Consider the following 25,284-nt stretch of genomic DNA (forward strand, 5'->3'; position numbering starts at 1 on the left):
GATGGATTGTAGGTTGAGAAATATATAAATCCTGTCTGATAAGTTATAGATTGTTGAGTCATGATTTTCCCGGGCTGTGAAGGACAGTGTGTGGAAGCAATGGCTGAGAGGCAGCCGGAGTGTGAGGATCCAGCTCTGCTCCCCTCGCGCAGCGAGAACGCGCTGGGCTGCAAACAAGATGCGTGTGTATGCCAGGCATGGCGACAATCCACCTAGGACCGAGTGGCTAAAAGAAAGACAGCCGGGAGAGGGCGGCTTGCAGACCCTGTGGCCGGTCCACACTGCCAGGTGGCTCTAATGGTGTCGGCACTCACGAGGGATAAAAGGTTAGACATTTTTATTTTTACCAAAGCAAACATACCTTTGTCTCTGCCTGATTACTGCCAGTCTTAACCTTACATGTACCTTTCTTTCTAGATTTCACCGGTTCTTAGAAAGGCTATTTCCCGGATGCAATGATTTAAATTACAGAATCTTAACCTGGCCATGGGCCGGTGGCAGGAGGCTGAGATGTCTGAAATTTCACCTAAGTCTCAAGGGGAACAAAAACCTTCGAGAGGGTTAGAACCACTGAGCTAGCTGGACCAGGGAAAAAGTAAAGGCACATATTCTTAAGAGATCGTCATTGAACTAGCCTTCAGCCCATTCTCTTCTTCCTTTTGTCCCTTTCAGTTTCTCTGATTTTTTTTTTTTTTTTTTTGTTTATATCTTACCTTTGACTTTTAATCAGCACCTGTATACACTTTCACTGGGATTTACACTTGGCTTTTCCATTTTCACCAGTCTGACCTGACTAGTTAATTGGGTAAGTTGCTCCTTGGCTAAATGATTACATTAGTATGGCACCAGTTAAAAGTACAAGTCTTTGAATAACATGCTGTTGGCAAAACATGCTACAGGAAGTCTGTAATCACAAGCCATGGGATGGGGTGGATATTAAAGTCACTGTAATTCCACGAGGTCATGATTGAAATGACTCACATATAAAGACACAGCTTGTTCTGATTACCTCTCTTCGGATGCTGTAAGGTCCTAAGGGTTTATAAGCGTGTGCTTTTTTTTTTTTTTTTTTTTTTTTAAGCGTATGGATGGAATGAGAGGCGCATGCCCAGCGAGCATGGTCAGAGACATCTGCCTGAGGACCAAGAGGCCGTTCCAGAGCACACTTCCTAGGAAAAGCATGCAGGGTGCAACAGGCCGTATCAGATGTGCCGATGCCAGTTTCAAATGTGTCGGACAGAACAAATGGGAGAGGACAGGAGCGGCAAGACCGGTGTGCATGGATTTGCTCACCTGGAATTACAGAGATAGTTTTCAAAGCTCGGAGAACCCTGAATGTTCTCAGCGCTGAGACATTGCCCAGGTCCACAAACTCTGTCACATATCTGCAGTGAGGGAGGTCACACACAGACACAAATGACAAACACAGGTACAGGCACAAACACCAAAGGAAAAAATAAAAAACCACGAAACCACAACAAAACAAAAAAGTACAATACGTCACATCAGGGCCCTAACCCAACACCTGACACCAAGCCCAGCCGTCTTACCTGGGATTACCGAAATAGTTTTCAAAGCCCTCAGTACCCTGAAAGTGCGTAGAGCTGAAACATTGCCTAGGTTTACAAACTCTGTTATATACCTGCAGAATCAAACCAAAGTCAACTGGTTATGGTACCACTGGGTGAAGGTTTGAGAATGGGGGGGAAGAAAGGGTCTTAGATACAAGTTAAGGTTTTATTTTGTTTCCCTGAAAAAGGAAAACTTCAAAATATAAACATTTAAGGGACAATAAAAAAAAAAAACTGGGCAAGAAAAAGTCAGAGTATATGCTAAAGAACCGATAGCCCAGGGCATCCTGGGGGTTTATTCTCTTAATTGGTGTGTGGTGTGCTAATTTCACCAGAGTAACTTGATGTTAGCCCACTTGCTTTCTTTTAGGAAGAGAGAAGGCCATGAGATATCAAAGACTTATGTTCCCAGCTTTGTGAACAATTCCCTAAGAAACAGAGGATTTTTTTTTTTAAAGCAAGAGCCTCACAGAAAACGAATTCATGTTAAAATAACCCTCTGGTAGATAATGCCATAAAGCCTACGTGGCAGTATCTGTGACTTCTCCAGGAGCTGTATGTACGTTTTGCAGTCATGTCTGCAGATGAAGTTTTATCCTGTGATAGATAAAAGTAAGGCTCAGGAAGAAAAAATCCAGATCATGAGATCAGAGCAAAAATCCAGTTATGTGCCCATTTTATCAGCAGCCCAGTGACTATCAAGGACGCCGATTTCAAATGCACACCAATCAATGTAGGTTCTAGCGCTGGAGAGTATAGAGCGTCTTCTTAGAAAGGAGCGTCACTTCTGTTAGCAGACATGCAGCACACACCACTCGCTCCCATTTCACAAAGGAAAGACATTGTCCTCTGATGCCCGCCCCGCCCCCACACAAATGTTTTCTTCTGTTCACACATCTTTATACACACATCCGAACCCCACCCTAAGTCTCCCCTTAAATGATAAAGTACTTTCTTAACACAAAAATAATGATACTACAGCTATCACCAGTTAAAATTTTCAAGTAGGCACGTCTTAGAACTCGAAGATGAACCACCGGGTGCAGCCAGCACACCTGTGTAGACCCACAGTCTCTACTGGGAATTCTGGTTAGTGCATTTTCGGGACATGCTGGTCTGGATACTTGGGCTTATGTTTTGAGTCAAAGGCCTCAACTGCATTTTCAGCCAAAAGTTTACACCCAAAATATTTATGCCTTCATAAATGGGTGTGTGGACCTCAATCAGTGTCATGAGGGAGGGTCATGAGAGCTTGCTGCCCACACTCTCCCAGCTATAAACCGCCACTTTACCCGTGCCCCCTGCACACATAAGCTTGCTGCTGTCTGAAAACAGGCCTTGTAAGCAAGAACCACAGTTAAGTGCCCATGTGTCCGGCATAAGCAATAGCCCCAAGAATTCCCTATTCTGCAGTCAGGTGTTGAGGCACAAGCTTGTAATCCCAGTGCAAGGAGGTGAGGTAAAGAGATCAGAGTTCAAGACAGCCTTGGCTATACGGTGACTTCAAGGACAACCTGGGCTACATGAGACCCTATCTCAAAAAAGAAAAAATGAAAAGGAATTCTCTATTCTGCTGAGCCCACAAAATCAAAGTTTCTTGCACCATCATGCAAGCCTATTCAGGACACACATTCTCACACACATACACACACATACACACATTCTCACACACATACAGACACACACATTCTCACATACATACACACATACACACATATACACACACATGCACACACACATTCTCACACACATACACACATACATTCTCACATACACACACATATACACACATGCACACACATTTTCTCTCACACACATTCTCACACACACACCCACATGCACACACATTCTCTCACACACATTTCAAACACACAGAGAAAACAGTAAAATAAATAAGGAACTCACGCCATCATGATGACACTGAAGTCTAACCAGTTCCACGGGTCTCGTAAGAAGGTGAAGCCGTCTATGCAGAAACCTCTTGCGATGATTTTCACTAGTGATTCAAATGTGTAAATCCCTGTGAATGTGTACCTGTCAGGGATGTGGATGGCTGAGGTTATTCCTGTTGGACACTTGGCATGAGTCTTTTAAGGTGACCAGCGTTTCCTGGGGTGTACCTTTGCCACAGACAAGACAGAAAGGGTGTGGTGGCGTGGCAGTGGCGGGAAGAAGCTTGGTGACATGCCTGGAGCTCTAAAGAACATGACTGGGTGACTGGAACAGGCACTGAGGCCCCCAGAGCTTAGCCTTGGGGAAGGAGGACCCAGGAAGGCAAACCATGCTAGCAAGGGGAAGGGCTTCCTTCTAGATCAGACTGGCTTTCTAGAACTCACATCTAATGCTGGTTCCCAGACTCCATATTACCCTCACCCCCCCAGCACCTCCCCATCCAGATTAACTGTGGAGTAACAGAAGCTATGAAACAAACAAAGAAAGGGTCACTTACTCCACATTCTTGGACCAGTCGGGAGGGTTACTAAAGGTCATGAACACACAGTTGGTCAGGATGGTGCACATGATGATCATGCTGAAGACTGTGGAGAGGAGTCAAGGGGTCAACGAGGTCTCACCGGAGCTACACCCACCGGCTGACAGGAGACAGTTGCTGGGGGAAACTGCCACTGTCACCACAAGCAACGCCCTGGACATCCCATCTGACTGGTAGTGGGGCTGGATGGACGTTACCCTGCCCACAGAACTGTCTCAGACTCACTACTTTTTGGGTGAACTCGCCACCTTCCATGCCAAGAATGGGGCAATACTCAAATTATTTTGCATAATTAGTTATTTGAAAATCTACATGTAAGGGGTGGTTGGTTCACTTCCCTCCTGTGTCTGCCAAGGGACTGAATATCTCCACAAGCAATAGTCCAGTCAACGTGCGTGTGTCTCGCCTAAAACCAGTGAGGTCCCGGCTTCCAGGGTGCCTGCACCCCAATAGTCCTGAGACATAGGCACTGGGGTGAGTCAGTTTAGAAACCAGTGTGTCTTCTAGTTGAGCATTTTTTTTTTTCTTCTCTACAGCTGGGGTAATCGTGGAGGTGCCTTTAAGACCGGGAGAGAAAACCACACTCTGCCTCAGCTCCTGGGAGGGACCAAGTCTATTGTGTATTATCTGCTCCCTGCAAACATCACAGTCTCACGACCATGGTGCAAACCACAGATTCCAGAAATGAATTCTACATGGCAGAGGCTCAGCTGAACCACTGAGTTGCACCTGGCAGTTTCTTTGGCCCCTGGAGGGCACCACAGTCCATCAGGGAACAAGGCCCTGTTACCTTAAGGGCCAATCACACAAGTTTAGCTAGCATTGCAAGTTGTTAAACCTATGAGATCATTTGTTTTGAGCTATACAACATATATTAGTGGATATAAAGGTTGGTAAATCCCAGAAAACATCCCTATTCATCCACAGTCTGTATCTAAACCTCTGCTCCAAGAGTTGATTTTTATCTGAGAAATACCATATACTCAAAAGCTCTTTGCTCAAAAAAAAAAAAAAAAAAAAAAAAAAAAAAAAAAAAAAAAAAAAAAAAAAAAAAACAAAAAAAAAAACAAACAAACAAAGAAAAAGAAAAATCTAAAGCATTTATTCAACTATTTGCAATTCAAGATATTTTCAAAACATTCTTACACCAGATATTAGTATTTAACAAGCTGAATTATCATGGAAGGAAATTCCCGAAACAAGACCTCGGTATGAGGTTAAAATGTCTAAATCTGCCCTTTATCATGACACTCACAAAACTCTAGACCCCAGTTTTAAAGACATGTCTGCAGAAGCTCAGCCTGGCCATCCAGTGAGATAGATGTCATTCCTAACCCTCAGGCCAGGGTAGGCAGTGGCTCCTTTGCTCCTGGGACAGCACACACTGCAGCTGGGACAGCACACACTGCAGCTGGGACAGCACACACTGCAGCTGGGGCAGCACACACTGCAGCTGGGACAGCACACACTGCAGCTGGGACAGCACACACTGCAGCTGGGGCAGCACACACTGCAGCTGGGGCAGCACACACTGCAGCTGGGACAGCACACACTGCAGCTGGGGCAGCACACACTGCAGCTGGGACAGCACACACTGCAGCTGGGGCAGCACACACTGCAGCTGGGACAGCACACACTGCAGCTGTCAAACCCCCAACACATACCACTTATTCCCAGTGCAGAAAAGGATATGAATGTATCAAAATTTTAATAGCTATTCTTCTTATCAGGTTAAAAGGACTTAAAATGTACAAGGCAGGCGTGGCGCTAAATCTGAAGAGAGTTTTCCCTCTGTTTAATACTACAAAGGTCTGTGGAGAAAGAAAAAGAAAAGCCATTAAAACGTGTTAGTTACCACACAAAACAACATTTTCTTACGTAAGAGAAACACACTTGAAAGGTACTTAGAACCTTGCTCCCCCCATCGGTTTTTGAGGCAACAAATGGGCAAACAAAACAAAACCTGTGAGGAAAATGCTTCTGTTACCCTCCCCTTCGTGCCAGTGCCCAGCCTCAGGCAGCATAAATAGTGCCCACAATGTTAGCAGGTTCATATTTGGATAACTGAACCACCTATGCTCGAACCAGTAAGTCGGCTATGCTGACCCTGACACGGAGAAGCCAGGAAGAGGGCCAGTCAGTGCCGAGGAGACCTGGTCAGGTGGCCAGAGTCCCTGCCGGGTGGGAGCCGAGAACCAGGCAAAGACAGGCAGGTAACTGGGAGCTGAGCATTCATTCAATATTCACACCCGAATGCTCTGTCTGGCTTCTCAGAGCCTCCAACACCCGCCTGGCCGAAACCATTCCATTTTGTTTCCCAGCACGAATCTTCCTATGAAGTCAAACTAGTTCATGTCCCCAGAACGGGCTATATAGGTGACTAGCTTCCTCACACCTACATGGTGCCAAGCGCTGTGCTAAGACAGGGTGAGGGTTGTTGAGACTCACAAGTGAACAGAACTATACTTTATGGGAGGAAGTAAGTAAACTCACAGTCTTTACGGTAGGTGAGTACAAGTTCGAAATATGAGAGGCTGCAGAGCAGAGGACCCCACCCCAGGCTGTCTGTGGGCAATAAAAAGGGAGAGTGAGCCAGAGGAAGTTGTCTTCGGAGGACAGAGGGCAGAGGGCACTGGAGGCGTGGGCGGGGCCTACGGAGTCCCTGTGGAGCTTAGGCCCTGGCAGATGCAGAGGTCAGAGAGCCAAATGCCAGTCACTTTTAAGTAAAACTGTTTTTATTTAGGATGATGCAGACCTAGAATTAAAAACGCTAGACTAGGTTCCATTCTATACCTTATGGTAATCTGTGCTGCTGCTGGTTTTTAGAATATCTTTCCCGAATTTTTCCTTTATAAGTCTTAACATACAGATCCACCCTAAACAGTCTTTCCCTCAAGTGAGACTACTATAAATATGCCGCTGTTCCGTGCATTAAAAATGAACCCCCACAAAGAAAAGCCCAGGGACCAGATGGCTTCACTAATGAATTCTACCAAGTGTTTAAAGAATTAGCACAAATTCTTCCAAAAAAAAAAAAAAAAAAAAAAAAACCAGAAGAGAAGAGGACAATTCTCAATTCATTCTGTAAGGTGACTTTATACTGAACCAGGCAATGACATCAGGGGATGTGAAAGCTCTCGTCTGATGAGGTTTGATTAATATGGACATAAAAGGTGTCAGTGAAGGACTGAGCGCGTGAGATACAACCCAGAAAGACTAAGAGCTTAGCGGGAAACCAGGCGGTGCCACACAGCCTGGTTATCTGAGGGGAGCCATGGTGATCTCATGAGAGGCATCAAATACCTCCAACAAAACCTAACCTCTCACGGCAAAGATGCCAATAAGAAATTTAACCTAATACAGGCTACTTGGGACCCGTAGCCAACATCTCTCTCTCTCTCTCTCTCTCTCTCTCTCTCTCTCTCTCTCTCTCTCTCGTTCTCCCTGCTCCTTCCTCTGCCCTCTCTCCTAGAAACTGTTTGAATTTCTTGGAGGCAGGAACCTAGTACAGTGCCTGGCCCATGTCTTAGTCAGGGTTTCTATTCCTGCACAGGCATCATGACTAAGAAGCAAGTTGGGGAGGAAAGGGTTTATTCATTTTACACTTCCATATCGCTGTTCATCACCAAAGGAAGTCAGGACTGGAACTCAAGCAGGTCAGGAAGCAGGAGCTGATGCAGAGGCCATGGAGGGATGTCACTTACTGGCTTGCTTCCCCTGGCTTGCTCAGCCTGCTTTCTTATAGAACCCAGGTCTACCAGCCCAGGGATGGCTCCACCCACAGTGGGCGGGGCAGGGCCCTCCCCCCTTGATCACTAGTTGAGAAAATGCCTCACAGCTGGATCTCATGGAGGCATTTCCTCAACTGAGGCTCCTTTCTATGTGATAACTCCAGCTTGTGTCAAGTTGACACAGAACCAGCCAGGACAGTCCACAGATCCCAAAGGAAGGTCATCCAGTTTTTTTCTAAGTCCCTTTCTTCTTATCTTGTATTTTATATTCTCCTCATCTGCCAGAGTCACCCATCTCTCCCAGTAGAAAAGCAACTTTTCTGTGCAGTTCTCTTCATGTAGAAATGCACCCCTCCCCCGCCATCCCACGTTTGGTATGATGCTGTGCTAACCACTCTTCTGATACAAGGGTGTACAGACTCTGTTGTGGTCTCCAGGAAAAGCCCAATCCTAAAATGCAAGTTAAGATAGACTATCTGGGGTCAGCTTAAAACAGGTCAAGGGCAGAGCTTTGGCTCCTGCATTTCTTGACTTTCCAAAGGAAATAAATGGGCCACAAAACTCCCTCTTACTGAAGTGCTTGTACCCCTCTGTGTTTCTATAGCAACTCTCTCGGTGACATGCCAGGCCTTTCAAAGAACCTCTGCATTCAGCCCATAGTATTCTCACAAAGTACCGGTAAAGAGGGAATTACCAGCCTATGTGCATCTTACAAAAGCTCCGGGGCTGGGCACCACCCATAAAGGTTACATGGCAAAGAGTGGTACTATATTATGCCAGGTTCAGAGCCTCTTAGAGCCTCCACAGTGCTGGACTGGGTGGCAATTTCATGACTACCCGGTAGAATAATGTTGACTGACTGTGAGGGATGGATTCTCTGGTAAAAGAGGAATTTGAGCTCTGGGTGCACTATATAAAGCAGCCAAGAATAGTGGGAAAAACAAACAAAACCCCACAACACCGATCCATGCAGCAGAACCTACAGTTCACCGTTCCCCACCTTTACTAACTTGCATGCCTACCCTAAGAGACAAGCAACAAGTCTTAAAAAAATAATAATAACTTATTCTCTTTGCCCTTCCTTTTCTTGTCTCTTGGGCTAGTCATATGGGAGCTATTTCCTATTACAGAATCATTACCTGCACACAGAAGGTGCTCAATAAATGTTGTCCGTTGGTTAATGAACAGCCCATTATCTGAGGTGAGAGAGGAGGAGACCCTTACCTGTTAGTTGGAGGTCTAGCTAGGGTTCTGGTGACGAACCAAAAAACCGAGGATCCTGAGGAAAATTAGGTGCTTTTATGGAATTTTAAAAAAGATTGGTTTGCCAATGGAGGCTTTATCAGTTACAATTCATTTATGAAGTATAGCTTTCACAATTTAAAGACAATGTTGCACACAAAATGTAAACAATTCAACATCACCTCTTTTTAAGTCTTTCTCTTTACCACTTATAGAACGTCCTTCACTTATACATAAGAATTGTTGTTTCTACACCCAACTCCTTAACAAATGAACATCCTCTATAATTCAGCAGCTCTGTAATTTACCTTATCATTAAAATAACCAGATTTACTGATAATTTGCACGTAGTGTTTCTTCAGCCCGCCTTCTGATAAAGGAAGAGGGTGTTTGGACCAACACAAGTGCGGTCCTCACTCACAGCTCAGGGATTTCCCAGTGGTCCTTGAAGCGCTCACACGAGAGACAGGGAATGGGCAATGACAGCAGGTCTTCACTGTGAGTGCGTGGGTTGTCAGTACTGTGGGCGACACAGTCTCTGTCACCACAGCCGTCTCTGCCACTGAGGTGCACAGAAGCCCCGACAGCATGGGAACAAACAGGAGTGGTTGTAACTCTGTAGAGCTCCATGGACACACAAACTTTTCACACATCCGACCACGTGGAACTAGACAACCCATATTAGCTCGTGGGCCACACAGGACAGATGGCACTGATCCGGGCTATGGCGTAGCTAGTACCGGTTTCTGAGGAAGACCAGACTGGCTGCTCTGGAACCCTCTGAGAACGTTTTTTAAAAACCGAGATCGCGAACGCCTATCTCAGGGATGGTTAAATGAGTCCAGAGAGTCTGGCCCACCAGGGAGCAAGCAGATCATCTCTCAGCTCATCCTGAAACACATGGGCCATCTCCATCTTCCCCTCCCTAGCTGTGGGGTCAGACGAACCACACCTCTCCCTAGATCTCGCTTTTTCACATTTAGAAAGTGGGCGAGAAGCCTGTTGGTTGGGCGTGGCAAGTCCTTTCTGGCCTTGTTAATCTACGGTTTAGAAATTCACAAGACTTCCACCAAGTCTGCACAAATGGCAGCTTCTGAGGAGAAAACGCACGGTTAGTTACCCTTCCACTTCACATCTGGCAGGACTCTCAGAGTTATGTGGGATGAGCGTGATGAATACTGCCTGGGAGGCACAGAGGGAGCAGCAGGAAGCGGCTTCCTGGTGGCAGAGCCCTGCCCACCCTGTGGGCATGCGCTGGGCCGACTCCTCCTCCCCCACCCCCGAAGCCCCCCAGCTGGATCAGAAGCTCCTCTGGTAGAGCCTGGGTGAATCCATTGTCCCAGTTACAATCTGACAGTATGACTGGAAGGTACTGGAAACTGGGAGGCAGGGCATGGTGAGCAGGTGAGGGAGGATGCTATGGACGGACAGACGGACCGTGGCATGTTTTACTCGCTGCTTCCTGCTGCTGGTTGCTGGCTGTCCTCTTTCAAGCCCTTCTGTCATGACACCGATTCACCAAAGGCCTGAAGAAACCCAGACCGCTGACCACGGGACTGGACCCACTGAATCGGGAGCCAAAACGCATCTTTTCTCTTTAAAGTCGATATTCTCACGTATTGATCCCAGTGATGAGGGACATAAACAGGTATGACTGAAAATCCACTAACAAAAAAAAAAAAAAAAAAAATACATAACTGAATTTTCTGTGTTTCTAATCAGGGCCTCATTATGTAGCTTGGCCGTCCTTGAACTCTGTAGACCAGGCTGGCCTTGAACTTGCAGATCCACCTGCCATGCCTCTGAGTGCTGGGATTAAAGGTGTGCACCACTACACATCATTGAAAATGTAAAGCATCTACTCGGCTCTTTGATTCTACCTCGATCATCCAGAAGAGAAGACTCATTCCTAGTTCAATGTGGCTCCAACAACAGGCCCTTCAAAACATGGCTGGGGCAGGGACCAGCCTGAGACTTTTATGAGAATGCTTCTAAGAAACTATCACTTGATGCCCATAAAATCTAAGACTATTTTACCCAATATGTCTTAAATTAGATCTTTGTGAAGTAAATGAGTTAAAAGGAAACTGAAACTGGACTGTGGTTTACTGCCCAAGGGGAGAGATCTGTTTATAACAACAGCTGGTGAAGGCTTCTGAGCACAAAGCCCATTAAGAGCAGTGGGGCAGCTCTTAACAAATTATGGAGTGGAGTATTAATAAATGTGACATGTCGGCACAAAGCGAGTCTCCTAAAACACATAGGCTTTTCATCTCGAGGTGGCTAGGAGGGGCCCGGAGCATGTGACTTCAGAGTACGGCCACATTAACGAGGGACGCAGTCTTTGGAAGAGTCGGTGTGCACAGCCAGGCGCACGCACAGTCATACACCTGCCAAACAAACGGCAAAATAGTCCCGATGCGGTACAGCCTCGCCGACCAGGATGTGGTTCGGCCTGCCTATTAGCCTATTCTCAGCCCCGCACCCCAAACTAGAACGGCCCCTGGCCATCTAAGAAGTGTAAGTGGAAACAAGCCAACTTGAGTAAGAAGAGATGCTGTGCAGATGCGCCCTCACCACGTGGCCAGAGACCAACGCATAACAGAAAGCTTCCCAAGGAATCGGTTGCCCCCCATCAGCGGTGTGGCACGTGGCTCAGGGGAGTGTCCTCACTGGTAAGTTCTCAGCCTCCTGAGAGGCAAGCAGCTCAAGACCTCCTGGCTCTACAGACCCACCTAGTCCACAGGAGGGTAGTTGGAATAAAGATCTGTTTACTCTCTCTGGCTATGACCACTGCGACTAAAGGTGACAGCCGAACCACCCAACCCTCTCACTTTGGGCTGGCCTCTACAGCCAAACACTCTTTCTTACCTGCCTAAATCTGTTGTGCATACCGTGTTCCCTCAACCTTGCTCTGATAGTCATTGCTGTCTACGTGACAGGGTTTAGAGTCACCACGGAAACACATGTCTGGGCCTGTCTATAGAGGATTTCCCAGGAGAATTTAACTGAGGTCAGGGGGCCTGTCCTATGAGAATGGCAGGAACAGGCTTGGAAGCCAAGACTCTGAATGTCACCTAGGAGCTTCCCTGTTTGAGAACAGCTACCTGGAGAAATACTTCCCTGTAGTCAGCCTTGAAGGTATAAGGCTTTGCTGCAACTGTAACCCAAAAGGCTATGCATTGGCTGGTAGTAGTAGAACTTGGTGGTGCTGTCCATATGGTAATGAGTCTCTAGGCATGGGAAATGCAAACTAGGAGTCCTAAGGTCTTGTGCTATCAGACAGTGTTGGCACACGTCTGTAGGCAGGCAGGTCTCTGAGTTCAAGACCAGCCTGGTCTACAGACTGAGTCCCAGGATAGCCAGGGAGACGACCAGCCAGAGAGACTCTGTCCTGAAACACAACCCCCACCCCCCAAAAAGCTTGTGCCAAGGTCCGGAAAGTCACTGAGGCCCGACAAAGTGTGGTAGGGCTGGATTCCCCACAAGGAGTCCCTGAGAGGTGGCTGAATGAAGTTGGGAAGTGAAGCCTAGGTTGCAGAGGGTGGTGTGTCTACCGAGGAAGGGTGTAGCCATGGAGTGAGTTGTGCTACAACTCCCACACCCTCAAAAGAAAAGCTCTGTGTGCTGTAGGTACAGGAAAGGAGAGGCAGACACCGAGGCCGTCATGGCCCGGATGAACCACCACAAGCTCATGCTGAACAGGGAGCTGCAGGGCTGGTGGCAGCTTGCCGAGCTAGGCCTTGCTTTGGCTCGTTCTTTCCCCGTGAGGCAGCCCTCCCCCCATTCTGAAATGGGCAGCGCCAATTCTCTGCCACCGATATGGTAAGAATGCAAACTGTACTTTTCACTTTCTAGAAGTTTGCACGTGGGAATCTTGACTCTAGGCCGAGACCTTGGCCCCGTGAACAGTGTTGGGAAGGTTGCAGACTGGAGATCAATGGAGAGAGAATAAACGCACTGTGCATTGAGACACAAAAATGGGACCTTAGAGAGGGCGGATGTGACGATCGAAGCTAAACTCGTGTGTCTGGGAAGGAAGTTGTGGTGGTTAATCTTGTCCACTTGGCTGGGGGAAGACCCACCATGGATTCAGGTGACTCTGTTCCCTGGTCTGGGGCTTTGGACTGGGTAGACAGGAGTCAGCCAGTGAACTGAGTGCAGCATCGGTCCCTCTGTGCGTCCTGTGTCTAGATGTAGAGTGACCAGGTGGCTCTTGCTGTCATGGCAGACTGTCCTTCTTAAACTGTGAGCCCGTGCGGACCCTTCCTCCCCTAAGTTACTTTTTGTTGGATATTTGGTCACAGCAATAGAACAGTAGCCAATAAACCCATTTATGTCTTCTGGGCTAATTTTCACTGATTACTAGCTGGTTGGCGCTCTCTTCTGAGTAACTATGCATACGGCCAGTTCAGTAATAGAGCAGGTAACAAATACATTTGGAAAGAGTTCTTTGTGTTTTCCGATTAGTTGGGAGTCTGAGGCAGGGAAGCTTTGAGTTTGATTGAGATCAGCTTGGGCTCTTAACGAGACCCTGCCTCAAAACAAACAAACAAATGCTCATTTGGGAAAAGGAAAATACGGGGCAGAATCTAAACTGGCTGTGAAGCTATTAGGGAAGAAGTGACCTGTCACATCAGAATCACTAACCTGATACCTTAATGCCCATCACGGGTGGGACGGTGGGAAAGCTTCTAGGAACCAGATTTGCTGGCTGAGGTGAGTTTGCTGTAATAGTTTCAGTATCCCAGAGGGGCACCAACCGAAACAAACCAGGCCGTATTACCAGAATACCTGGGTTCTGATACAACTCAGGACTGAACTAAAGCAAGACATGAGGACTCGGCACAACTCATTTGCCCTGAATGAACAGTCAGAGCTCCGGCATGCTCTGGCTGTCTTCCACTGCCCTGGGGACGGAACAGGGAGGCCTCTAAACCCTGTATTTAAAAAAAAAAATCTTTGTATAGCGGGGATCGAGACATGACTTAGCTCTTAAGAGCACCGGCTGTTCTTCCAGGGTCTCAGGTTTGAGTCCAGCACCCGCGGGTGCTTGCAAACTGTAACTCCAGTCCCTCCACGGGCACTGCACATTTGCGGAACATAGACAAAACTTGTAGACAAAACACCCACGCACAGTAAATAAGTGAATATGACGTTTTTTTAAACCCTGACGATTTTACCTCTGAGGCTACTTGAAGGAACAACCACACTAACATTTGTTCACCACCCACCACGGGGCAGGGCTCCTACCATGCTTTCTGCAATGACCTCATGGCAACCACAGTTGAGAGAAAATGGACTATAACAGAGGTATAGGAAGTTGCTCAAGATCGCGGCAGAAAGTCGGGAGACTCGGGGCTGCAGGGTGATGGTCCAACTCCAAGGCCTAGACTTAGAATTACTTCAGTGAGAGAAGGCTTTAGAACTTGATAAAACCTTTGGGTGGTGCAAACCTTTAATCCCAGCACTGGCAGGTGGATCTATGGCTAAAACTAAGGAAGGGCAGGCACAAGATAAGACAAGGCCTGTGATTGGACAGTAAAAAGTAAGGCGGGGACAGAGTTTAGAAAAGGGGAGAGAAGCCAGGAGAGGTGAGGAGAGAGTCAAGATGGAGGAGGATGAAGAGGATCAATCTCTGAGTGGCTTTAATTGGCCACAGGTAGCTATGAATATCTTATAAGGGATGGGTTATCATAGGACAGTCTGTCTTGTCTAGTTGGGCAAATTATAGCATGTCAGTTAGATCTGAGTTTATTGTGTGGACATTTTCTGGAGTGAGGACTCGATGAGATATGAATCTGCTTGTTAAATCACAAGTTCCTAGAGTTTTGTTTTTGTCTGGCTGATGGGAGTTATGATGGTGACCACAGGGGGTGGTTACTGGCAGTGTAGGCAGAGATCTAGCCAGAAAGACAGCGAGGAGAGGGCGGCCATGACACGCAGCAGTGGGGTCGGAGAGGCCACCGGGGTCAGAGAGTAGCTGGGGGTAGCATGGCGTGAGGCCCTTGAACAGCTTTGCCGCCTTTTTGATGTTTACCACTACATGGCCCCTATAAGTTCAAGGCCAGCTTGGTCTGTATTAGAAGCTCCAGACCAGCCAGGGCTCATAGAGAGACCCCATCTCAAAACAAAAGCAAACCTGATGACAGCAGTCCCGGGGTATCTGCCTGAGCCATAGTCACAGTGAGGTCAGGAACAGCATTGCATTGGGAGGGTTTCTGGGACAAGATCTGCTGGCTCACAGCCAGGGCTCTTCCTGCCATTTCAGGTCTAACCCCTTTATCTTTGAGGGAATCGTATCTACTTAATCCCTTCAACACTCAGAAACAAAACAAAGCAGAGGCCCAGGTACCTGAAAGCAAAGTAGGTCTTCTCAGACGGTGGCCTGGAGGGACTCAAACTGAATGACACATATAGGTGTGGCTATAGGCTGTCACTTCCTTCCTACATCCTGGTCACAGCAGGCACCCTACAGCAGCACCCATGCCTGCTTCAAGGCTGAGTCAGCATAATGCTGCTCCCCAGGGCAGGTCTAACCCTCCTCCAGGGCCACCCTTCCAGACCCCATTCAGTGGCAATTTCTCCTACAGGTAGAGGATTGCAAATGTTCTAGAACACAGCAAATTTGAGGCACACTCTAAAAAGAGCAATAGTAATCCAGATAGGCAGGGCCTAGCTTCCATCTACCAAGATTTTCTCAGCTTAGCAAGCAGAGGATGTGATATGAGGCCCATGCGGCACAAGGTTGACAGGTCATATACATGCTTATTACATGTATGACTGGCCCTCTCATACAGTGAAAGCACTCTCTGCCAGCTACAGTCAGCTTTCTGACCCTTGGCTCACCTGCCTCTACAAAGTCATTGATTTTAGCTTTTGCAACGTCTTCTTGGCTTTACAAAGCCTCAGGTACCATGGCAGAGATGTGGCTTGAGAAATGGCTAAGAGAGCCAATACATTAAGTTTCTAATAAGACAGGGGGAAGTGTATGCAAGTGTTAGCAGAAACCCCACACAGAACATCTTTCTGTGGCACACGGCAGACAGGGAGCTACTGTGACTGACAAGTTCCCAGACCAAGGATGCAAACGCGGCTCCCACACACACTAGTTCAGTGAGCAAGTAACCGATTTGGATAAGAAGGTTGTTTTTTGTTTGTGTTCTTTTTTAAAGCTGGATTTTCTTTTCCGACATTTTAAAAACACACATCAGGGGCTAGAGAGATGGCCAGTGGTTCACAGGACTTGCTATTCTTCTGGAGGGCCTGGGTTCGGTTCCCAGCTTCCCACATGGCAGCTCACAACTGTCTGGAGATCTGAAGCTCTCTTCTGGCCTCTGCAGACATCAGGAACACACATGGTGCACAGACATACATGCAGGCAAAATACTCATTCGTATAAACAATTAAAAAGGAAAAAAGATTCATCCCAACACCAACATGCCTTTAATACTGTTAATCCTCAGATGTCACAGAAACTTGGCCATCTGGAATATTGGTGGTGCTTTCAAAGACAAAAAAAAAAAAAAAAAAAAAAAAAAAAAAAAAAAAAAAAGAGGCCAGAGGGAGAAACAGTCTCATTTTGAACACTCTGGTCACCTTTGGGAAACCCAAGGGGTGTCTGGGAATGTGCCGAGTTGTAAAGAAACAACCAGGTAGAAGGTACTAAAGCAGAGGCCTGGTGCTGAGACAGGTGACGGTGGCCCAGGGCTGGGGAACGGCAGCATGGAAGGGGACTGGGGGGGGAGGGGGAGGGTGGTTTGGGGGGGAGGGAGGAAAGATAAGGAAATGGAAAGGAGCCTAAACTGTTAAGAGAATTCACGTGAAGGAAGCAAAGAGTTGTAAGTAATCACAAGAGTTAACATGGCTGAGGCATTCAGTGACTTAAAACCTTAAGAAGTACCATAACCCTGTGGGAGATTTTGAGGATGTCATGAGAAAGACGGGACCAGCTGGGAGAAGAGATTCATGAAAGGGAAGAGGCACTGCTCATGTTGGGGGGGGGGCGGGGGGTGAGCAACACGGGGAAGAGGGGGAAAGAAAGTGCAGAATGGGAAGGGATAAGCCGTGGCCAAGAGCTCCACCGTCCAGAGGACAGGAAGGAACAGGGCAAAGGTGCGGAGCCCATTCTTGAACATCAGAAAGACAGCGCGGTCCTCTGGAACCACTCCAACTTGATTCCACAGGACAAAGCTTGCAGCCCCAGCAGAACGCATGAGGCACCTTCAGACCTTAATCAGACACCTCCTCAGCAGAACCACAGTTAACCGAAACGGCTTGGGTCAGCCAGGTTGTAAGTAAAGAACTACTCACGAGGTCTGTGTGAGTTCAGAAACTGTAGGTTGATGTCAAGGCGATACGTGATTGGACAGCAGAGAGTGGGGGCGGGGACAAAGTTTTGGTAAAGCTGGAGAGAAGGAGAAAGCAGGAGAAAGAGGAGCAACATGGATGTGGATGTTTCTCTTGGCGCATCTCTATATGGATAAAGGTTGTTATAAATATTTTATAAGGGAGGGAATTGTACAGGATGATTTGACTCATCTAGGTGGGAAAATTATACCAGTTGGATCAGAGTGTTTTGGTGCGTTCTTTGATGTGTCGACTTAATTGAGTTTAGAAGAGGTTGTAGTGGTGGGATGCACAAAGCCCGCCACAGAGTTGGGATGTGTGTGCCAGGTGTGGCAACGACCCACCAAGGGAAGGTGAGTGAAAACAACACACCTGGGCAGTCATGGACCACCCAGATTAAAAGCAGCCAGGGTGGGTGGAGCGACTGCCTGGGTCAAAGGAAGCCAGCATCTACAAGTATTTGGGAGCAGCGTGGAGCCACTGAGATAAAGACACCCTGCCCTAATGGTGCCAGCACTAGTGTGGGATAAAAGGTTGTTTTTTATTGTTACCGCAACAAAAAACAGTAAGAGAGGCCTCATGCAGAGGTGACAACCTCAGGCCCATGGCTAGGAAGGGGTTAGAATGAAGCTATTTCAGAAAAATGATCAATATGATCTCCACATTGTCCACCATCGAAATGATCATTATTAAAGAAAGAAAAAACTTTTTTTTTATATATAACTTTGAGCCCAGGGAAGAAGGATCCAGCAGACATCATGGCCGAGGCAAATCCATCCTAGAATTCAGGTGAACACTGGCTCCTGGGTGTATAGCTTAGTGTTTGCAGAGATATCACAACTCCGGGTGATGGTAAAACGTGCTGGGGTCCTGTGTGCAGAAACCACTGCAAACTGTGTAAACTCCTGAACTATCCATTCCTGTGAATGTCAGAGCCGTTACCTCATGTAAAGAACAGACCTTACTCCGTCTTTCCCACAAGAGGACTGAGCGCCTTACTCCAGAGTATTTGATTAAGTTGACCACGTTTTGTGTGCGGCCGTCCACACGAGCGTGTATTTCCACACCAGTGTCTTTTTTCTCAGAGTCACTCAGCAGAGGGAGGCTAATAACACAAAGGGAAAAATACGTAGTGGGGGGGAGGTGACAAAAGGTTTGTCCCACCAGCAGATGGACAAACACTAAAGGGTTCTATAGAGAAGGTTACTGAGGACCTCAGACAAAGTCCTTTCTAATTCAAGGGTTCTGTGAGGAGCGTGGAAAACACAGCAGCACTCCACAGTGATCCAGGGTCTACCAACATCCCCAAACCACCAAGAAACCTATTTCTCGATCTACTCCTGAGCTGCTAAACAAAACCATTCCTTTTTTTTTTTTTTTTTTTGAGAATGAAATAGAAAGGTAACTGGATTTCCCTACCCAAAGAGTTCAGTTCACTTTGGAAGGTGTGGGAATTCTTCATCAAAAGATCCCATTGCTATAGCTCAGAAAAGCACACAGCATTTTCACGTGCGTCCTATCCCGGATCCTCATTCGCTCAACAAATACCGACTGAACACCTGCTGGAGGGCAGGTGCTGCTTTAGCCAGTGAAGGCGGAAGAGGCGAAGGAGCCGACGGTCTGTTTGCCGGGTGGGCTGTGAGGAAGCAAAGCGGAGAGGGATGGGAGGCATGCGCTGCCGCAACCGGGAGGTCAAGCTGTGCCCTGTACAGACACTGCAAAAACAGGTGAGGAGACGCCCTTAGTGCACCTTAAATTTTCTAGACTAGAGGAACCAAAGACCCTCCATGGTTAACTCACACAGCCAAGATTGCCCTGAACTAGATGGGGACAGGATCCGAGACAAGACTTCCCAGCTCTTAACAACTCATCCCTAGTACATCAGTCACACCTGATGGATACAATGTAAGTCTTCCCTAACAGCCTGGCCTCCACACCTGTTGATATCCTGGAAACATGCTGCGTGTGTGTGTGTGTGTGTGTGTGTGTGTGTGTGTGTGTGTGTGTGTGTGGTATGTTTGTGTGTGTGTATCATGTGAGTGTGATGTGTGTGCCCATGTTTGTATATGTGTGTGCACATGCATGCACATGTGTGCATGTGTGCCTGTGCATGTGTGTGCTTGTGTGTGGTATGTATATGTGCATGTGTATGTGCTTGTGTGTGGTGTATGTACATGTGTATATGTGTGTGCGCTCATGTGAGCCCATATACATTTGTGTGCATGTGTGTCCATACATGTGTGTACTTATGTGTGGTATGGATTTGTGCATATGTGTGTATGTTTTTGTGTGTATGTGCCCATGTGTGTATGCTTGTATGTGGTGTATGTGTGTGCATGTTTGTGTGTGGTGTGTATGTGTGTGCATGTTTGTGTGTGGTGTGTATGTGTGTGCATGTTTGTGTGTGGTGTGTATGTGCATGTGTGCACATGTGTGTGTATGCGTGTGTGTGTGTGTATGCATGTGTGTGTGTGTGTGCTTGCACACAGGAGTGGAGATCAGAGAACCACCCATGGGAGTCAGTTATTTAGTAAGCCCTCTTACTCACTGAGCTACCTTGCAAAACTGGATCTGGCTTTTGACAAAGTACCAATACCATAAAATAATTAGTGTAAGCAGCCAGATTAAATGATGTCAAAGGCCTCCACATCTTACTCGCACATCCTGTGAGTCTCAGTGTACCTCACTTTGTAGGAAAACAAATTCCCAGATTCTGGAGTGAGTTGAACTTTTGAGAAGCATGTGACTGTTCCGAGCATCATGAGTTCGGCATGGTTCTTAAAGGCACGTCAGTCCTGAGATTTGAACCTTTGCATCTAGAACTTTCTTACAATGCAGCAGCTGTAGACTCAGAAGCTGTTCAGTCTCAGGCCTGAGAAACAGGAAAGGCAAAGGACGTAGGACTCGATTCAACCCACAAACCCCTCCTCTGGCTCCTTAGGGAAGTCACTGGAGAGACGTACACGGCCACTTAAAAGTCAGCGAGGTACTGCAAGGAGCAGATGGGTTTTCTGTAGTGAAGGCAGAAGCTACAGCAGCAAAGAAAAGCCATTGATTTTATTCTCTAAAGTGGGGGGAGGAGTAAACAGAGGAAGGAAGAAAGCGGCTGAAAATTTACAGGGATAGAAGTCAAGACTCCGCAGCTCGGCATGTGGGGACACACAGCTGGGTCTACACCCTGCCCTGAAAGCCTAAACAACAATACCAACAAAAAAGATTCCATACTGAACAAAAATGGAAGACAACAGAATTTAGGTCGGTTTAAGAAAACAACAGAAAGAAAGCTGAGAACAGATGTCTGAAGTCAGGTTCCTGACAGATCTGCTGTTTCCTGCCACGGAGGATGTGGCCATTAGGTTACCTCTGTGACATGGAAAGTGGCTATAAAGGCGAGCTTTTACCAAATACTTCTGAAATTTTGGTCATATAAATATATGATCTAGTTTTAAAACTTGATAAGTCAAAATATGTATCTGTTTCTTAAACGTATTGATTTGTATCGAATAATTGAAAACAAAAACAAAACCGAAGGCCAAAGGGAGGAAGCATGGCGCCCAGAGCCCAGAGCAAGGGGTGCGAAGGTGCGGAGCCACAGCACAGAGCTGTTTGCAGGGACCGGCCGGAAGAGTTGGGAACTCAACAAGGCCCTCAGAGCCTAGGATGCACAAACCAGAAGCACTCAGAACAGTGTCCGGACCATGTGGTACACAGCTTTCAGGGTCTCTAGTGCCTGAAACAGACAACCCACACCAGGATGAAGCCAGAACCTTAAAAAGACAACAGGTCTTCTGTTGCCAATAAAAGAAAGACAAAGGAAACCGGATACGGGTCTCCTGAGGTCCCCTGAGGCCCTCTTCAGTGGTGTTAGAAACCGAGGCTGAGAAAATGACAACCATTTACCAGATGAGAGAGCTCTTCTCACCCAGGAACTATTTACAATATGACAAGTCCTGAAAGGCAGAGAGAGGGACACCATCCTAAAGACACTTCCTCCTCAACAAGCTTTCTGTTTGTGACAGGTTCATCCAGTGGGCTTCCTTGTAGGAGAAACCATGCTGACTTAGCCGCCACCAGCCTTGGTTAGGGAGAAGGGCCAGGGACAGGAATGTGGTGAGGACCTGAGGTGGGTTGAGAAAGCATGTTCTTTTTAACCAGATGGAAAACTCATTCAGAAGGAGGGGCGCATGCCTGCCATGCTTGGAGCCTGCCTTCAAGCCTCAGCACCATGTAGGGTGTGTGGTGCCACTCTGTAGCCCCAGAACTCAAGAGGTAAAGGCAGAAGGATTAGGAGTTTGTCCTGGCTGCTTTTGTGTCAACTTGACACAGGCTGGAGTTATCACAGAGAAAGGAGCCTCAGTTGAGGAAATGCCTCCATGAGATCCAGCTGTGAGGCATTTTCTCAACTAGTGATCAAGGGGGGAGGGCCCAGCCCATTGTGGGTGGAGCCATCCCTGGCCCAGCCCATTGTGGGTGGAGCCATCCCTGGCCCAGCCCATTGTGGGTGGTGCCATCCCTGGGCTGGTAGACCTGGGTTCTATAATAAAGCAGGCTGAGCAAGCCAGGGGAAGCAAGTCACTAAGTGACATCCCTCTATGGCCTCTGCATCAGCTCCTGCTTCCTGACCTGCTTGAGTTCCAGTCCTGACTTCCTTTGGTGATGAACAGCAATGTGGAAGTGTAAGCGGAATAAACCTCTCCCTCCCCAACTTGCTTCTTGGTCATGATGTTTGTGCAGGAATAGAAACCCCGACTAAAACAGAGTTCATCTGGTTACATGGTGAGTTCAGGGCCATGTTGGGCTATTATGTAAGACCCTGTCCCAAGTAGATGGATGGACAGATAAATGGACAGGTTATAGGTAGGTAGATGGAGCTTACCATTGTAAACCCACAGTTACATAAAACCATCCCACCATCCCATAATCTGGAAATCCTGACGACACAGTTACTTAAATGACATGTGTGGGATGAGGTGAGTCTCCTACAAGGTAACAACAGCCTTCTGGATCCAGCAGCTAATCACTTGGCCAGAGAATCACACCAGGAGGCTTGGCTTCTCCTCTTGTCTTGCTCTGTACAATAATCTAAGGTTTGGCCAGACACTGTTCAGGAAGTTTAAATCCTCAGCCAAATGAAGCCTGGCCTTTTACCTGTGTTCCCTGTTGGTGTGGGGACAGGATGGGCTTTGCTATAAAGATCCATCCAAACTATGGTTTGATAAGAGTTTGACAAAGTTTCCCTCGGCCCAGTGTGCACCACTGTGTCTGTCCCCCAGGGCCACGCTCCAGTGTCACCTCAGAGTGGTACAGAGACAGCACACCGTGGTGTCCACTACATCTTCAGCCTATGCTGTGCTAACAATGTCACCTTTGTATATAAAGAGGGGCCTTAATTGTGTGGGTCAGGAAGATTCTACAACGCTGCAGTATCTTTCCGAATGCTAATAAATAGAGGTGTTTTTTGTAAGCCCACACTTCCTCCCTCCCTCTCCTTCCTGTCTTCCCCTCAAATTCCCAGGGGCTTCATGCGCTAGAAAGTGCTCTCTGCCACTGAACTACATCCTCACTCCCTACCCCAGGTGCTGTTTTGTTTTTAAATCTTGCCTGGAACCAAGACTAGAAGTCTAGCTAACAGTGCTGGCCTGCAGGGAGGCCCGAAAATGACCCTCAGCAGCAACAAAATGGGGGAGGAAGATCCCAGGTGGAAGTAAGGGCTCCATATGTCTTCCCCGACACAGCTCCTTCTCCCCTCTCCCCAGCCTGAAGGGAAGAGGCCTCCGCAGCTGGGCCTCGTCCAACTCACTTTCTGCGTCAAATAGTACGGGTCAAAGTCCTCCAGGGGAACGGCGACCAGGCCTTGCGGGATGTCCCCGTAGATGAAAGGCAAACTCTTCCCCGCCTCCAGGTCACTGTTGGGCTTGGGCTTGCTGTCTTCGTCATCCTCCCGGTGGCTGCCATCCGCCTTGGGTGGTTTCTTGAGCTTGCTCTCAGCGATACGCCTCTCGATGTTTGCCAGCGACTCAGGGGTGAAGGGCTTGAAACTATCAGGGCCTGGTGGTGCGAGCAGCCGCGCTGCCATCTTCTCATCCTGCAGCAGCTTCGTTCCCTATGCTGTGTCCGGGACAGGTCGGCTCTGGAGGAACAGCAACACAGACAGCATTAATCAATCACTGTTCGAAAGGAGACCAGGATCAAGCCAGCTGGTTCCCAACCTCCATTCACAGCCGCGCTCCCTCTCCGTCTTAGAGAATCTGTGTCAACAGTGGCTTGGGTGACCTTTGGGATGGTCCTCAGGGGAGCGGACAGCGGGGGAAAGGGGAAGACTCGGGTCTCCCTAACTTCGGGCGTGTATTGCATTTATCTAAATCCAACCCACCATTCCGAATCACACACAGGCAAGAGACGTGTTCCATATCCCTTAGGCACTCGGTTCTCGGCTAACAAGGCAGTTAGCCTCCCTAGGGCCTGCCTTCGCACGTTCTCCCTCCTCCCTCTGGATCTATGTTCCAAAAGAAATAGTTTTCCTTTAAGGGCAGGGAAAGGGCAAATCGTCCTTCCTCTCAAGAGCTTGACTTCAGGAAAACAAAACTAACTCTTTAAAACTTTTGCTGACGGCTCCCATTGGGGCTCATCCGTCCACTGAAGGATTCCAGTGGTATCTTTAAGGACCCACCAGGGTCAAACACAGAAGATACCTTTCAGCGGAAAGAGCTGCCATCACTCCCACAGTCTGCTCCCTAGAGAGACTCAGAAGGAAGATGGACCAGAGACCCTGCCCTCTAGAATGAGCAGCAGCACAGACACCACTCCGTCAGGGAACGCTTAGCCCACGGGGGAAAAGCCCTTTCACTCCTGCAGACAGAACCCTGGGTTACTTCCGTCCAAGATGGGGCAGAACATTCATCCTGCTCTCTCCTCTGAATGGACACAGACCAAGGACAGTTTCACCTGCTGCTCAGAGTGGCGTTTCCTGCTTCCAGCCTGTGCCCAGGAAATACACTTCTCAATGTTCTGTCTCTCACGCTTCACGCATCCTTTAAGAGTATTTATTTGGGAGTGGGAGCATCTTCATGGAAGCAAAGGGGAGGGGAAACAACATTTGAAATGTAAATACAGAGAATATCCAATTAGAAAATGGTAATAAAAAGAGTGTTCATTGACTTTAGCGTCATGTGCACACACATCCAAGAAATGGTTTTGGAAGACTAGGGATTGCTGTTTCTGCTCCTACTTAGTCCTCAGGGTCCATATCTATGTAATGTGAGCCTGCTCAAGAGAGGGACTAAATGCTCACTGCTGTAAGAGTGCTGTCCCTCAGGGCTCCTTCACAGATCCGCCAGCTCAGACTGCTTTCCCGGCGACTGCGGTACCACAGCTTAGAGCTGCGAGTCTTTAGCCAGACAGACTTACAGACTTACAGCATGGAGCTTCCCGGACAAGAACCATACACTGTCTCCCCCCAACCCCCAACATACGCTGGGTACCTCCCCGACACTGCACCAAACTCACAGGTCCAGGCGGGGGAGGGGGTGGAGAGGCCGTTCTAGGTCAGAAGCATAGGACTTTCCAAACACAGACACTATAGGCCCCATTACCAATGCAGATGGGGAAATGCGGGACCCTAAGATACTGCCCAAGTCACAGGGCCACAACCAAAGGCTGAGAAGGCTCAGTAGGTAAGGGTGCCTGCTGCCAAGCCTCAAGACCAGAGCTCTAGACCCACATGGCAGAGGGAGAAAACCAGTTTCCACCAGCTCCCTGCTGACCTCTGATACCACGTGATCCTCTAAATACAAAGGAATAAAATGCAAAAGGATATGACCTCAGCCAGACGCTCCTATCCCAACTCCTATTTCTTTACTAAAATTCTTAATTTTACTTATTTATGTATAGTTAGCCATCC

The 25,284-nt window shown here is 47.8% G+C and overlaps 1 protein-coding gene across 3 annotated transcripts in view; it reads right to left on the reverse strand.

Moving 5' to 3' along the window:
* The window catches only part of SCN8A (sodium voltage-gated channel alpha subunit 8), a gene marked incomplete at both ends in the record, with an annotated part of 87,332 nt that extends 63,872 nt beyond the window's left edge, over window positions 1–23,460 (reverse strand). For all 3 annotated transcript variants that reach the window (XM_080938997.1, XM_080938996.1, XM_080938995.1), the window contains 5 exons: window positions 1,294–1,385; window positions 3,477–3,605; window positions 4,021–4,108; window positions 5,753–5,873; window positions 23,185–23,460. In XM_080938997.1, coding sequence (XP_080795123.1) covers window positions 1,294–1,385; window positions 3,477–3,605; window positions 4,021–4,108; window positions 5,753–5,873; window positions 23,185–23,460 — 706 coding nt within the window. The remainder of the gene's footprint in view (window positions 1–1,293; window positions 1,386–3,476; window positions 3,606–4,020; window positions 4,109–5,752; window positions 5,874–23,184) is intronic.
* Between the last annotated feature and the right edge of the window lie 1,824 nt (window positions 23,461–25,284).

Source organism: Micromys minutus (assembly GCF_963924665.1).
Source record: "Micromys minutus genome assembly, chromosome: 27".
Taxonomy (NCBI): Eukaryota; Metazoa; Chordata; class Mammalia; order Rodentia; family Muridae; genus Micromys; species Micromys minutus.